Genomic DNA, 15453 nt, shown 5'->3' on the forward strand with positions numbered 1-15453 from the left:
TACTCTTAGACGTGTCCATATTGTATCTCTGTGAAAATGACTTTACTGAGAGCCTCGTAGATATGTGGAACAGCCTCACAGCAGAGGTGGTAAGGATTACTACAGTGAGGGAAAACCTGCATGGGATAGGCATATGGCTCCTGTATCTAAAACAAGACCAACGACGGATTGATACAGCAGGAAAAATGGGTCGACCAGATGAGCCGAAAGGTTCTGATCTGCTGTTTTTCATTTTGCTTGCTTTATGTAAGTAAGACAAAAAGAATACCTACAGAAAAGAAGACAATTGTCTTGAGAAGAACGGTGTATTCATCATCTCGTGAGATATGAAGCGCCAGCATTTCACTCCTTTTACTTAGTTCTGTGTTTGCTATGCAATTTGAGATTTTCCACACCAATAATCATACAAACAGCAATTAACAGATTCTTCTGACGTGTGAAATATCAGACAATAAAACACTCCTGTCTGAGGGGGCCTGTTTTCTAAGATGGATCTTTGTTTTTTGGGGGAGGGAGGGGGGATTGTTAGAATATCTGCATAGTTAGAAGCACGACAGATTGTCTGAATAGAAGATTCACCTAAATGCAAGTAAGAGGCAAGGCAAATCAGTGTTGTGACAATGTAACGCTATAATACTCTACTGATACGAGAGAAAAGCGGCAAACTATCATACTGTCACAACATCCTACTTCCAAGCTATTGTTTCCAATGTAACAACTGCTTAAGGAGAAACAAAAATGCTAATGTAGTGCGATAGCAGAGATTACTTTGGGGAAAAGTTGTGATAAGGGTTAATTACTGTATGTCATAGCTGTCAACAGTCTCAGTTTTCATGGGATAGTCCCAGTTTGTAGGACACTGCCCCACCTATTTGAACAGTGGAGATCCTGGGCCAGTTGGGGAGATCCTCTCATGTCTCCTACGAGCTGTAAAATCAATGGAGCCCGGACCTCCCTCGCAACTCCAACATGGCCTCCTCATGATGTTCTGAAGTTGAGCACTGCGTGGAGGCTTCCCGGGTAATGTGAGTGGATGGCCATGTCCACTTCTGGGGCTATATCCATCTCTGTCTCTTGCCAAACCACCCAACGCAGGTGTCTTAATTTGGACACCTGAAATGTTGTAGGTATGAGATCCGCCATAGGGCCAAGCAACAGGAGACCTTTATATTGGTCTTAAAAATGTCTTAAAATGTATACCGTCCCTTTATTTCTCTTGTTTGCGAACAGCCTGCAATACAAGCATTTTTTCAATGCAATATTCCTCCCCATTAAACTTAAAATTTAAGGCCAGCTGTAATATGATCTCAGTTAACATCACTTGTTTATTGCGGCATCTATACTTGTACAGGACCGGCTTGTTTTAATGTCAATGGGGCCTCGGTGAGTCTTAGACCTAGTAAGTGGTAGATCGTCATCTTTGAAATCTCCAGGTGGTTGGGTTTGCTTTGTCTGCTGTTATTATTGAACACGGTTGCTTACCATTACAGAAAGCCTTGTGATATGAATAGATTAAAGCACAAGCAGTTTGCGGAAGAAAATGGTTATTTATTAAATAAATAAAGAAAAAAGATCCACCGTGTCAAATGAGACAAGCAAAACTTCACCTTGATACTATATAAATGACTATTGTAGCTGGAAACGGGTGATTTTTAGTAGAATATCTTCATAGGCGTACAGCGGGCCTTCATAACCCCCATCACTTCTGTGTTCCAATGACACGTTGTGATCCCTAATCCAAATTTAAGTTTAAAAGGCTAATTAATGGTTAGAAAACCCTTTTGTAATTATGTTACAGCTAGAAACCTTCTCATTTCCCATGAAAACAGCCCAGTGACCCCAAACTTTTGAGCAGTAGTGTATATATATATATATATATATATATATATATATATATATATATATATATACATACACTGTATACATAAATGTATATGTATTGTCTTGGATTAGTCTTTCAGGTTTTGATTACCCATGCGCGAATTGGGAAGCTACAGGTGATTAAATTGGTTTTTACCGTTTCAGTTAAAGCGGGCTGGTTTTGTTCGTTGGAATATTATGTCTCTACAATAGATTTTTAAATTAAGGTCAAAGTTTCTATGACATTGCTCTTCTTGTTAGAAGTTTTAAACACCCCTCCCAGACAAGTTCCAGCAAACCCTGTCATTATTAGTATATAATGTGTCTGGAGGTTAAAAGGCTGTGTTAACCTTGCAGGGAATTTAAATGTTTGTGGGAAAATGTCAAAACAGCTGAGCTATCTCTCTGGTTTTTAACATAAAAATACCCCCGAGAGCTCTACTAATAAGCATATTTAGATAGAATTGCTTCTCTTGCTAAAGGGAGTGTTGTGTCTGTTAAAACAAAACAAAGCTCTGATGACTGGAATTCTACTTGCTTTCCGTAAGCCGAGAAATTTCCGTATTGTAGAATATTGAAATCAGAATAGAGTATAGTAAAGAAAAACGCTGATTTTACTCGGAGGGCTGGCATCTTTTGACCCCTGGGACAGGTAAAGGGAAATGATCCTATCGACCCCTTGCCCCCAAGTAACTAACATAAGCACTAGCACACATATTTACACACTCACGCTAACACATAGATTCTCAAACACACATAAACATGATAACACACACTTACACATACTTACACTAAAGCACACAGTCCTTCTTACACACACTTTCACATATACACTCATGCCAACACACTCATGCCAACACACCCACCCTAACACATATACATACATGCACACTGCCTCTTTAACACCCCTTACACTCTCTCTCTCTCTCTCTCTCTCTCTCTCTCTTTCTCTCTCTCTCTCTCTCTCTCCCTCTATCAAACACCCGAGGAGGTCATGTGTAATAAAGGTTTTTCCATCATGAGAGGGCTCCACATACTGACAGAGTTTTATATTTTAGATAAGAAGACCTGTGATAGTGGAAGCAGAATTATAATTGAATCCAGCACTGAAAATCATCTATCATGTTTGTTAATATTTTACTTATTGTTTCGATTTTAAATTGACCTTTCCCAGAGCTAACATCCACCAAAGTCTGACAGTGTTGTAGGGGAGGGAGGATTGATGAAAAAAGAAAGAGAGAAGAAAGCAAGAGAGGAAAAAAAGAAGAATGAGAAGAGAGAGAGAGAGAGAGAGAGAGAGAGAGAAGAAAGAGACTGGAGAGAGAAGAAAGAAACATGGAGAATTGTTTAAAAAGAAAAACAGATAGAGAATAGAGATTAAAGAATGACGGAAGATAGAAGAAAGCAAAAAAGTAGTGCACGAGAGAGAGAATAAAAGAGAGAAAAAGTGCATAATTTTATGAAAAACGACATACCTACAGCTGTCAAAAAACTCTATTTTAGCTTAGGTTACATACAGGTGGACGACCTATAAACCCATCTTTTTGTTGGACTACAGCACTCTCCATCACCTAGCCTTCTTTTGCCCTGTATTGAGTATCACAACGTTTGTAAAACTGGGTAGACCAGGCTGTTATCTACCATGGGGTTAATTATCAATCAGTTTTTTTTTTGTCTAAAATGAAATCCTTTATCTGTATGGAGCATATCATTCAAAGGGTCTAAAAACATCTTTATTGTCTATTAATTAACACGTGAACTCATCCTACTCATGAGCGCATGCTTTGTTCTATCCTTTGCATTACGTCCTACAGCAGCTTGTACAAATGTCACACATTGTGAGAACCACACCAGCTAAAGGTGCGAGAGGTTATTTTTAAAGGTGCGAGAGGTTATTTTCTGCATCTGTCTGAGTATTATGAAGCGTGCCCATGTACAATAGGGTACAAGGTCGGGTGAGCGTGTTGTAAATCACACACTGGTGTCGGCACAGGTGGTGGGAACATCAGATAGAGCGAGCCTCCTCTTTTCTGATAACCAATGCACAATTAGACAATGCTTTTGCTGTACGTTGAGTTCCTTTTTGTAGTAGCACCTTGGGACTAGGTACAAAACACGCAGAATATCTTTTTACTTTTGACGTCTTATCAATTTGATGCAGCATTTGAGCTCACAGACAAGGCGGCATGAAAGACTCCCCTGTGAAAACGCGCATTGTGTGTTGTCTGGTAATGCAGAGAATCAGTCTTCGTTTTTTTTTTTGGTTTCAACCATTCCCCTACCTCCTTGGGTGCAAACAAAGTATGTTTCAGGGATTGGGAAACGATAGCATGTTGCTGCTGCTGTGGACTATAATTCTTTAAAGGATTATAAGAGTTGTAGTCCACTTGGGCTGCTGAAGCTGTTCCTGTAAATATGCCAGTCTTGGCTTCATCTTGTGCTATATGTTAATTCCTGAGCTCTATCTATAGGTTTCAGGAATGCTGTAGGTTAACTGGTGTCTATGTGTAACCTTATTGCCATCACCAACTGACTACAAAGCCCTACTCTTATATAGAAAACCCAGGCCTAGATTCACAAACCCCATCCCAGGCAGGAGCTACAGATGTCCCTGAACCTCACATGCCCTGTGTGGGGGCTTAGATACAACGGGAGGGGGGACACAGTGTTGGCGCCTAGTTTACTGGACATCAATGTCATGAAAGTTAACCTCATTGAAAAACAAAAAAGAACAGATTATCAGAGTTCAAACCAAACGCCCGGTGGGCTGCTGGCCAGGTTTGCCCCGTACTTATTCAAACTGCCTCTCCAGGAGCAGATCGTGCAGCGTTCCATGACCATAAAACTAAGCTTTGGCCTCTCATATCCAGCCATCGGTCAAACTTGTATCATTTGGTGGCTACTAGCCTTAAAATGGCAGTGCCGCCTCGTCATCCCCAGTCCGGCCAAGAGCACGTAAGCTCTCCTGCCTAATCAAGGGACCCCTATGGGAACTGATATACAGTGTTAGTAAGCTAATCAAAAATGGCTGCTCTTCCAAGTATCTGTGATAAAAAGGTTGGCCTTAATTGCTTTACCGATTTCACCGTTAATAGAGAATTCCTGTCTCTGCTCCTTTGAAAAAAAAGTATATACGGTATATATATATATATATATATATATATATATATATATATATACATATATATCGGTATATATATATATATATATATATATATTTTTTTTTTCTTTATGACATTATTCCGTCATCTCAAGGCATCAAGTACAAATCCTATGACACTTAGCCAGACAGTGGAATAATAGGTGCCATAGTTAAGGAGAAAACACACTATATCAAGTTCTCCTTTTCTTGTTGAAAGCAGCCGTTGTTGACTTTCTTTTAGATAGAGGCATAACTTTTTAAATGTGTTTTTTTTTCACATTTACAAATGGCGTGTAGAAATGCGATGCATTGAGGGGTATTTTCTTTGAAAAGGTGCATTAAAAAGATCCGGAAGTGTTCTCATTAAACTGCATTAACTCTGTCAGCGTCCTTTTTTGTTTTTCAAATGCCAGATGAATTATGGAACAGTCCTCTGACAGATTTGCTACCATTAAAAGCCACGGGCTGTCAAATGTTTTTCATATGTTAAACGCTTGAAGGAAGTCTTACCTTTTTAATATAATTTTCAGACAATCTTTAAAAAAGGCCGTAATAAAGGATCTATAACTTAAAAAAAATATTAATTTTGTACTCAATCATAAAAAAAATTCCAGTTCTAAAAGTAAATTGCAATGGCGCATTTTTGTTTTAAACCAACATTTTAGAATTGAATCCTTAGATTAAAACTATGCTACTGGTTAATTAACCATATTAATTCCCGGGAGCTTTCTAAATGAGCGCACCCTGAGACTTTTGAAATATTAACCCTTTAATAGAGCATAGTGAAGATTCTACATAGTGGCTCGCCAAATGTGTTACCCAAATGGCTCTAAGCCTTGACTTGTCATTTTTTAAGGATACACTCTATTGAGTCACCTGCACTCAAGCAGGGATATCAACAATTGTTGATATTAGGACTCTTATATATACGGGGCTGTAACCCAAGGCAGTGAAGTGTAAACTGAATAGTTGCAAGCGTGGGGAAGCCCTGTTGTAGCCTCAGCCAAGGCCCCTGAATGAGCCTTTTATACTCCTACCATAGAGCGTTGATGGCACGTCTTATATGGTTGCTGAATAGCGTGTGCAAAACTACACGCCGTCTGTAAAGCCATAGTAAATTGCTTACATGGTCAGATCATGATATGCCACGTATGAGATACAATTATACTCACCATACAGGGGCAAATACCCTGAGACCCAGGGTCAAACTTTGTGAGTTCTGTAGAATGATCATATTGTACATATGCTGTATTTTATCTCCTGAAATGTAAATAAAAAGTATGATTGCATGAGATAATATCTTGTATTACACAAGCGGTTGCCAGGGTCGGGTGGCAAACATTTTTGTTTATATGAACAAATGGAATTTGACAAATCAGACATGGTGCTAGTACTCTAATAATTTAGAGTTACACGGGAGAGACTTCACTGTGCTTTTTTTTTTTAAATTTGTATTCACTAATGGAGATGATGGAGACATTTATAGACAATATAGAAACAATATATTTATATTTTGATACAAGAGTACTAAATGGTGTGTATAGTGATTACAAAGCTGTTGATTCAGCGATTATTCTGACAGTTCATGGAGCCATAAGGGAATATTTTCCACTTTTGGGCAAAATTGGCATATGTCTTACTAATAAAGGATGCATATTAAAGTATTTTGTAAGTACTTTAATATCCATTATTTGCTAGGGTGGGGGATAAAGCATCTACCTTTAGGAGAAGCTGCAGCTCCAGAGTTTCAGAGCACTACCCCCCCCCATCATAATCTCATTTTTGTACCACTTTTGGCTATCTGAAGCCAGTGGCTGGAATGTACCCCACTATCTGAACAAGTACATGGGGGGTAAATTCATGGGGGATTATGATGAGGACAGTCAGCTTTCATATGCTTTGAAGATGATAAGTAGAGTGTCCCTTTGAAACTGGTTCCTCTTTAGCTTCAACTGCATGCCTTTTTGCCCCTATTTACCTATAAGGGCACACATTAGGGCTATTTGTGGGGATTTGTATTAAATTCTCGATTAGACAATGGCTCAATGCTGTATGTGAGCTGTACATAGTTACATATATCCAAACCGGTAACACTTTGCTAACTTTTGTGCTAATGCTGGCGATCCTTCCAGCGCTGCAGAGGTTAATGCGGAGGGTTTGGAAGCATAAAGGAAAGGTTATTACTTGGCAGAAAAGAAAGGGCAGTCTGGATCAGTGCCTTCACTTAACTAACCTTTAAGAGCGCAATTAACATTTAAAGAAAATAAAGTTTTTAGGAATGTTATAGAATAATTGCCAAATTTTCGAATGGTTTGTATTTCTGCAACAGCTTTTTAATGTACCATAGTGCTGACTATCAGCATAATATAAAGTGTTCTCTTTACAACATATTTAGCCCTGCTAAGGTTAAACATTATGGCCGAGTTAAGTTGTTTTTTAGACCCGTGTATGGGAAGAGTGCATAACCTAAAAGTGGCCGATACAATTCAAGTTCCCATCAAGTTATTGAGTGTTATGTACGGGGAAAAAGGCGAGGATTTTGGGTAATATTGGGCAGAATCTTAATATTTGCACAATGCGATTAATAATTTAAAACTACATATATGCTTTTTATTTGTAAACGGTGAGATCATCGGCAGCCTGTGGCAGGGTCAGCATTATCCAGCCTATTTGCTATCCTGAAGATATCCCTTCTCCTTACTCCGCCCTCTCAAAGGTTGCCTCAACCAATCAACTCTAATCAGCAACTTAACGATAGAGCAGGGATAAGTTAATGCGAATGAATGATCATGCTGATGCTAAAGGACATTAAAGAACATTTTTCCATGTTATACACGTAAAGTGGATTTTTAATACCAATATCGGGCTTATTTTAATATGGAAACATTACATAGGTTTATTTATTGTATAGCACAGTAAAAAGGTTGGGTTTGGGGAGTGTGACAGTTCCTCTTTAAATGCCATCACACCTTAAATCGCATATTGGTTTAGTTACAGACACAGATCCATAACGTCTAATGTGTTAATCCTTAGGATGCACATCCATTCTCCTTTGTCTTTGTGCCGTAACTCAATGGGAAAACCAAGCTTTTCATAGTAGGTATAATTGATGCACAAGCAGTGTCTGTTCGTCACCCCTCTGACCCGGACACATTAGTCAAGCCGGCTTTATTGCCTGAGGACAAAAGCACTTCATCTGAAATGCTTGAGACGTCTGCTTTATTAAATTATCGCAGGACTCAAATAGTAGATGATATTTTTTATACGTTTGGAAGACGGCATAGGACGTTCGATTCGTCCCTGTAATGTACAATTCAGTCTATTAGGGGCTGCTTTCCGGACCCCGACTGGGTTAATGCTTAGATGAAGAATACAATGCAGCAGAATGAAGCCACATCTTAGAAAGGGGGTCATTACTGACCAGGTCCCCCGTTCATATAAGTAATACACCCCCTCGGTCCTTACTAGGATTAAAGCTTGCATTATTTATGTCGTAGTTTATGTATTTAATTAAAGCAATCGTAAGAACACAACCTCAACTGGTCTATGGTGTTTTGGGCCTCTATGGCTTATAAAATATAAGTTATCAATTATTTCTACTAGCCCTTACAAGTCATATTCTTGTATGGGTGCTCTGTACATTCTATCTATCTATCTATCTATCTATCTATCTATCTATCTATCTATCTATCTATCTATCTATCTATCTATCCATCCATCCATCCATCCATCCATCCATCCATCCATCCATCTATCTATCTATCTATCTATCTATCTATCTATCTATCTATCTATCTATCTATCTATCTATCTATCCATCTATCTATCTATAAATCTATCTATATATACACACATTTACAAATATTGATATATAATTGGATGTCAATTGTCTTCAGAATTCCTCGTATTAGGTAACGACCTCCTGTTGTCTCCATCCAACTTTCCTTCTGTCCTTGTTAACGTGTTATAACAATGTTATCGTCAGTTTCATAAATTATTATATGTGAAACATGAGAATATACATTTTTTTTTATTTGCATCACTGGTATTTAAATCTAATTTTCAAGTAGATATTATACCTGGAATCCTCTCCTAAAATTCATGTTCTGACCCTTACATTTTTGGTTTCCCTTTTTTTTTTTTGTAGAATCTCATAAAAAATCTCCCGGAGCAGAAAGAACTGAGTGCTTTGGCGCAGCTGAAGAGCGAATACGAAGACTTGTGTGAGCCGGAACAATTTGGAGTTGTGGTATGTACCGAAAACAGACCAATAATTCAGCTGGGGTTTGTCATCTGTCAGACGGAATAAAAAGAAAGACATTTCAATTGCGTATTGATTTTTCCATTATAGTAACTACTTACATTGCCGCGTGTGAAAACCGGCTCGATGCCTTTTGGTAATATTATTTATCAGAGGCTGGGCAGATATAGAAAATGCGTAGAGATCAGTGTGAAAGGTAAAAATATAAAAAAATTACCCTATTTATTCAGCTCAGGTTTTTAGACGCAAAGCACTGGGATTTACGGAGATGGCAGAAAACATCACAATATTGGGTTAATAGAGCGGTAATCCATGAAGATGCTCTTGAATTAGAAATATGGTAACATTTTGAATATCACACAAAGCCCCAGTAATTCATCTGGTGATCTTATGAATTATTCCTCATTGATATTTAGAAAAGGGAGAATTGTGATTAAATAATAAAAGTTTAAAGTATTTAGGGGACTAAAATGAACCAAAATGTGCTAATTTTGGCAAAAATCATGTTATCGATATTTCTGCCTTTTTTTTTATCTTGCTCCCTTTAGAACACAGAAATTAGGACCAGTTTAAACCATTCTATTTACAAATTCTCTTTACTGATTTCTGCCTCTGAACTGAAACAGATAGGTCAATGGCAGACGTCCTTGTTTTAAAGCTGCAGTGCCATTGCAGATCCCTCACGAAAAACTATTTTGCTACTTGATAGGAGGTCATAGAAGCGGAGACAATTCACATCGCACAACTGTTAAGAGGCTCTCGAGTGCGGCTTAGTATAGCCCTGGTAATCATTTTCACCAGGTCTATCCCAACCTGAACAGATGGTTCATTTCAAATCACGGACTCAACAAAAGATGATAGAAATTAGTATTGTGGTGCTAGAAGCCTCATTATTTCATGGGAATGTTCTTGTCTGCAACCTTCCAGTCAATCATTTTTACACTGTGTGCTTTGTATGTATTGTTTAAGATGTATGCACTTGTGCTGTTCAGCTTTAAAAGTGGAGCAATCACCATAGCAACCAAGAGATTGGCCCCAGTTTAACACAAGTGCATATGTATTAAACAATCATTATATAACATCGTTGTCTTACGTATCACATATCATGCTGCACATGATTGGCAGGGGAGGATTATTATAACAATCGTCATAAAGAGTTTTCAGTACTAATAGTTTATTCTTTACAATAATTGATTATTTTTCATTCATCCATTCATTCATTCATCCATTCATTCATTCATTCATTCATTTTTATTAGTACTGTTAGAGTTAATTATATAAGATGAGCTGTGGTGCAATCACCTTGCAAGGAGGAAGATTTAAAAACTTCATTTCAGGTGGCAATTATAACCATATTGTTGTGATATACGACTTTGATATTAAACGAGGGGAACTTGCCCACAAAGGCAGTTTTTAATACCGGGAAATAAGCAGAGAACAATGACCTCACTTGGCTCTGCAAAATTCCCCAGCCTATCCAGAGTTCCTTGGAAAACTAAAGCCTCTTATAACTAAACAACTTTTTATGGATGATTTTATTGAAGAGAAGGAGGTAATTGTCTAGCTTGGGAGTTGTTACCGAGAAAGCAACAAAACCTCAACAGCAAAAAATGCTGAATGAAGAGATGTCCAATTCAGATTTTCTTTCTTTTTAGTTCATATTATTGTTTCTGAAGGCATCCAAAGATCTAGCTTAAGTTTTATAAAAAAGAGACATATTATTTCGGTTGTCAGCTGATGACAATGACTTCACGCCAACATCTGGCTTAATAGAAGTTCTCTTCCTTACATTTCTTGCATTCTGTAGTTCCTTAAGCAAACATACCTTAGTAGATCTGTCACTCCATTCTTTCCAATGAAGGCTTATTCATAAAAAAAAGCAGCAGAAAAACTTTTAACAAACTTATTTTTTGTGTCTATGGTAATAGCCTATCACACAACCCCCCCCCCCCCGACAAAAATTAAAAAATGAGGCAACATTTTACGTGATTATTTGTTGGAAAGGTTTTGGAGAGGAACAATGTTTCTAATACTGCAATTGTTGTGAAATTCAGCAGAGGAGTTGGAAGAAGACCTGTAGGATAATATATTTATATTACAGAATATCATAGTGTATTAAGTCTTATATCGGAGGAAATATGGCATTTTGTAGGCATTATTACAGGGGTTTTCTACACATACTAAGCTGTAAAACAAGCATTTCGGAACAGAGCCGGGTTGTTCTTTAAATCAGCTGTTCCACTCGGTCTCCTCCTTAGCACAGATCATTTCTTTATACACACTTTGCCAATCCATTTTCTGTTCCTCCTGGCTAAAATCACTTTGTCAATTCCATCTTAAACCTCTGCCCTTTAATAACTAATCACTCTCGGTCGTCCATATTTTGCACCGATGTTCATTTTTCCGACGTTTATTCCTAGTTTTTTTCAATATCTTAAGACACCTGCCTGAATTAACTTTGGTTTTTATCCATTTGTTGTACATTGTGGTTTTTTGTAATGTATATCCTTATACATTAATTAGGGAACAATTACCCAATAAGTGAGATTAATACGGATATATTATTAGTAAATTTTGTAAACTATACTGTTTTCAGATGTTCATTATAGCATAAACCACCATTCACAAGTTTGGGGTCACAGTGACATCATTGCAAAATGGTTTTCTAATGATCAATTAGCCTTTGGAACTTAAACGTAAAGATATTCCAGTAAAAAATCTGCCATTTCCAGCTCCAATAGTTATTTACAACATTAACTCCTTCTGCCCTGGATTTCTGATCCATTTCATGTTATTTTACACATTAGTGTACACAAAAAAAGGGGAAAAATATGTTTTCTTGGCATTCGTATATCACAAAAGGTCAGTGACTGTTATGGTAACGATGTTACTATTTTCTTTAATCGCTCGAATATAATTGACATTGCCTGCACACACGCACACTCAGCTCCATCATGTCTGCTGCTAATAATTAGATTGAGGTCTCTTTATCGCAAACACATTGAGGATGCTAGGTCTTTGCATCCTATCAGGACTGCATAATAATGCCTGTATAGGATTAGAATGAGCAAAGCTCCTGGATACCCTTTATAAATAAAACATAATAATCTCTATGACCAGCCTGATCGCAGTACTAAGTCTGTTTCCACATAAAGGATTAAACAATGGATGTTCTCATTATCACACAGGGAGCTCTAGATGATAAAACCGAGATGGACATAGAGTCCCGAAAAAACTGGTCACAAAAGTCTTTAAAAAGTCGTGATGAGGCCCCACCCCCTAACCACGCCCCAACCACACCCTAACCACACCCTCTAAAATAAAGATGTCCCCGTTTAATATGTGGTATAGAGCGGGGTAAGAAAAATAATAATGAAAGAAAAATGTAGAAACATAAATATGGACTGAAAATATATCTAACTTGTGTCAAGTACACCATTTTCTCTGTATAATTCAGGAAGTAATGCAGCTTGATTGTAAGTGACAAATATAAATAAAGCACGTTGGCGGGAGATTGTGCATAATATTACATTTTTGACAGGTCATATCAGATTAACCCAGTGCCAAATTTGTATAGAGGTAATTGCTCCATTATATTAGGCGATGTCAAGAACAGAAAAGTATGACAAGGAAATTGTTAGAGTCCACGTTTAATGAATTTGTTATTGTGGCTTGGTGGCACTTTTAAGTACCTTTTGGCTATTACAGATAAAGTTCTAGCCCCTAGAATATGTTGTTTTTGTGTCAATCAGAACTGATATGGTTATTTTCAGAGTTTATTGGGAACATGACATGCATTTTTAATTCCTAGAGTAGAATTGATAAATACATATAAAGTTGGAGCAACAGTAACATATATATATATATATATATATATATATATATACACCATTCAAATCTACTGTCCATTAAAATAACATGAAATGGATCAGAAATCCAGAAATCAGACAGGGTTAATGTTGTAAGTGACTATTATAGCTGGAAATGGCTGATTTTTTATCTTCATAGGGGTACAGAGGCTCTTTATCACTCCCATCACTCCTGTGTTCCAATGGCCCTTTATCACTCCCATCACTCCTGTGTTCCAATGGCTCTTTATCACTCCCATCACTCCTATGTTCCAATGGCACGTTGTGTTCCCTGTTCCAAGTTTAAGTTTAAAAGGCTAATTGATTATAAGAAAACCCTTTTCTAAGTGACCCCATGATACATATGGTGGAAAGGTTATGGGGTTAGCATGTTGGGCAGATTAACTTCACCTTCTCCTTTATTGTCTCTTGTACCATTTTGGCCTCTATTCGGTAAATGGAGAGTTTGCAGGAGAGTTGTGGGTTTAATTCCCTCTCTTCCCTATACATGAAGCCAACACTGGCAATTTTCTCCAGCCAGAACCAAGTGAACCAAGTTCTGTAGCTTCCATGACCTCTTTAGGACGTATGTTGGTGCTTCACTATCCAGCGTAGGATTTGCTTATTTTCGCACCAACACAGACAATTTTCTGTTCTTTCTTTTATTTTGCATAATATGTATCCACAAGCAGATATCACGTACTGTGTAATTCTTATTACTTGGCATTTGATCTGTATTCAGTCTTTAGATTCATGTTAACACAAACTAATACTCCTATTATGAAACAAACATTAAAAGGGTGATTGTATGCATAACACTCGGGTGATTGTCAGCGTAGCACCGTTCCAACGGATCTTCCGAATAGGTTTTTAACAATGCTTCTTTCTGTTTAGTTTAAATAATAAAATCGCTAAAGTTCATGTAATGAAAACTCATTGAAATTTTAAATTCTTAAAACAGATCATAATTTCCATGTACAAATTAGTTAGAAGGGTAAAGTAATAATATGAGCTTGTGATAATCCGTGCATTCATCACACATAATAAAGGTCAAACATAGTTGTTAAAAATTCATTTAGAAGAAACTTGCTTTGAAATCAGGTTACTTATCATCAAATAGATAATTAACTTAATATTATTCATCATGTTTGTGAATGAATTCAGAGATTCACATTTTCATTCGGATGAAGTTTTGAACCACATAGAAAAGCAAATTATCATCTTGCATTTTTTTTTTTTTAAATTTACATTTTACACTCACTCTGACTTTTAATTAATGCAAAGTAATTTAATATTGTTTTTTGGGGGGGGGAATTGAGAAATTCAGTGTGGTCAATTTACATTTTCTCACTTCCAGCAAGGACATGTATGCAGATTAGCGATACATTAGTTAGTCATTCCAGAATCAGAACGTGCCAATTTACAAAAGAATTTTGTAAATTACAAAAAGGCACTCGTTTGCATATTATTTCTGAAAGATAATAGAACATTGAGTAATATACACCTCTACGCTACCATTCAAAAGTTTGGGGTCAGAAATGTCCTTCTTTTTTTCTTTTTTTAAACCATAGCAAATTTTGTCCATTAAAATAACATGAAATGGATCCGGAATCCAGTGCAGACGGGGTTAATGTTGTAAATGACTATTGTAGCTGAAAAAAGCTGATTTTTAATAGAATATCTTCATAGGTGTACAGTAGACCTTTATCACTCCCATCATTCCTTTATCACTCCCATCACTCCTGTGTTCCAATGGCGCTTTGTGTTCACTGATCCCAGTTTAAGTTTAAAAGGCTGATTTGATCAATTGATTGTTTACTTAGCCTGTTTTATGCATTTCTCTTGTTTAACCCTTCCTTTGCTCAATTACTTTTCATTTCTTTTGCCTAATTCTTACAATACTGATCACGCTCCTGTGTCAGATCTTATCCAGATCTGTGTATTTGTGTACACTTCTTCTGGAAAGCAATGTTTTATGTAGCCACTGATCGGGATTTTCACTTTAAGGAGGAGAGTTGTGATTTAAACTCACCCATTTCACTATTCATTAGGAAGGGCCGACACTAGTCGGTTCTCCACTGAGAAAGGCTGAGCATGCCTTTTATAATGCATAATTCAGCATGTGAGGAGACCTTGAAGAAATCACATTGATTTAATCACACATTATGCAGGGTCAGCCAAACGCTTCCTGAGGTTGGACCTCCATAATGCATAGTAAAGTCAAGGATAACTTTTAAATGATGGCCACCTTCAATGGACCTTTGAAGCACCAGTTGTAGTTCTATCTGGACACACGATTCCTCCTAACCTTTAAATCGATCTTTGGCCTATCTTGACATCTC

At 37.3% G+C, this 15453-nt stretch overlaps 1 protein-coding gene across 2 annotated transcripts in view; it reads left to right on the forward strand.

Annotated features, from left to right (window-relative positions):
- The window catches only part of DIAPH2 (diaphanous related formin 2), a 474990-nt gene that overhangs the window by 227885 nt on the left and 231652 nt on the right, over nucleotides 1–15453 (forward strand). For both annotated transcript variants that reach the window (XM_053473146.1, XM_053473147.1), the window contains one exon: nucleotides 9150–9251. In XM_053473146.1, the coding sequence (XP_053329121.1) occupies nucleotides 9150–9251 (102 nt within the window). The remainder of the gene's footprint in view (nucleotides 1–9149; nucleotides 9252–15453) is intronic.

The sequence above is a fragment of the Spea bombifrons genome, chromosome 8 (assembly GCF_027358695.1).
Source record: "Spea bombifrons isolate aSpeBom1 chromosome 8, aSpeBom1.2.pri, whole genome shotgun sequence".
NCBI lineage: Eukaryota > Metazoa > Chordata > Amphibia > Anura > Pelobatidae > Spea > Spea bombifrons.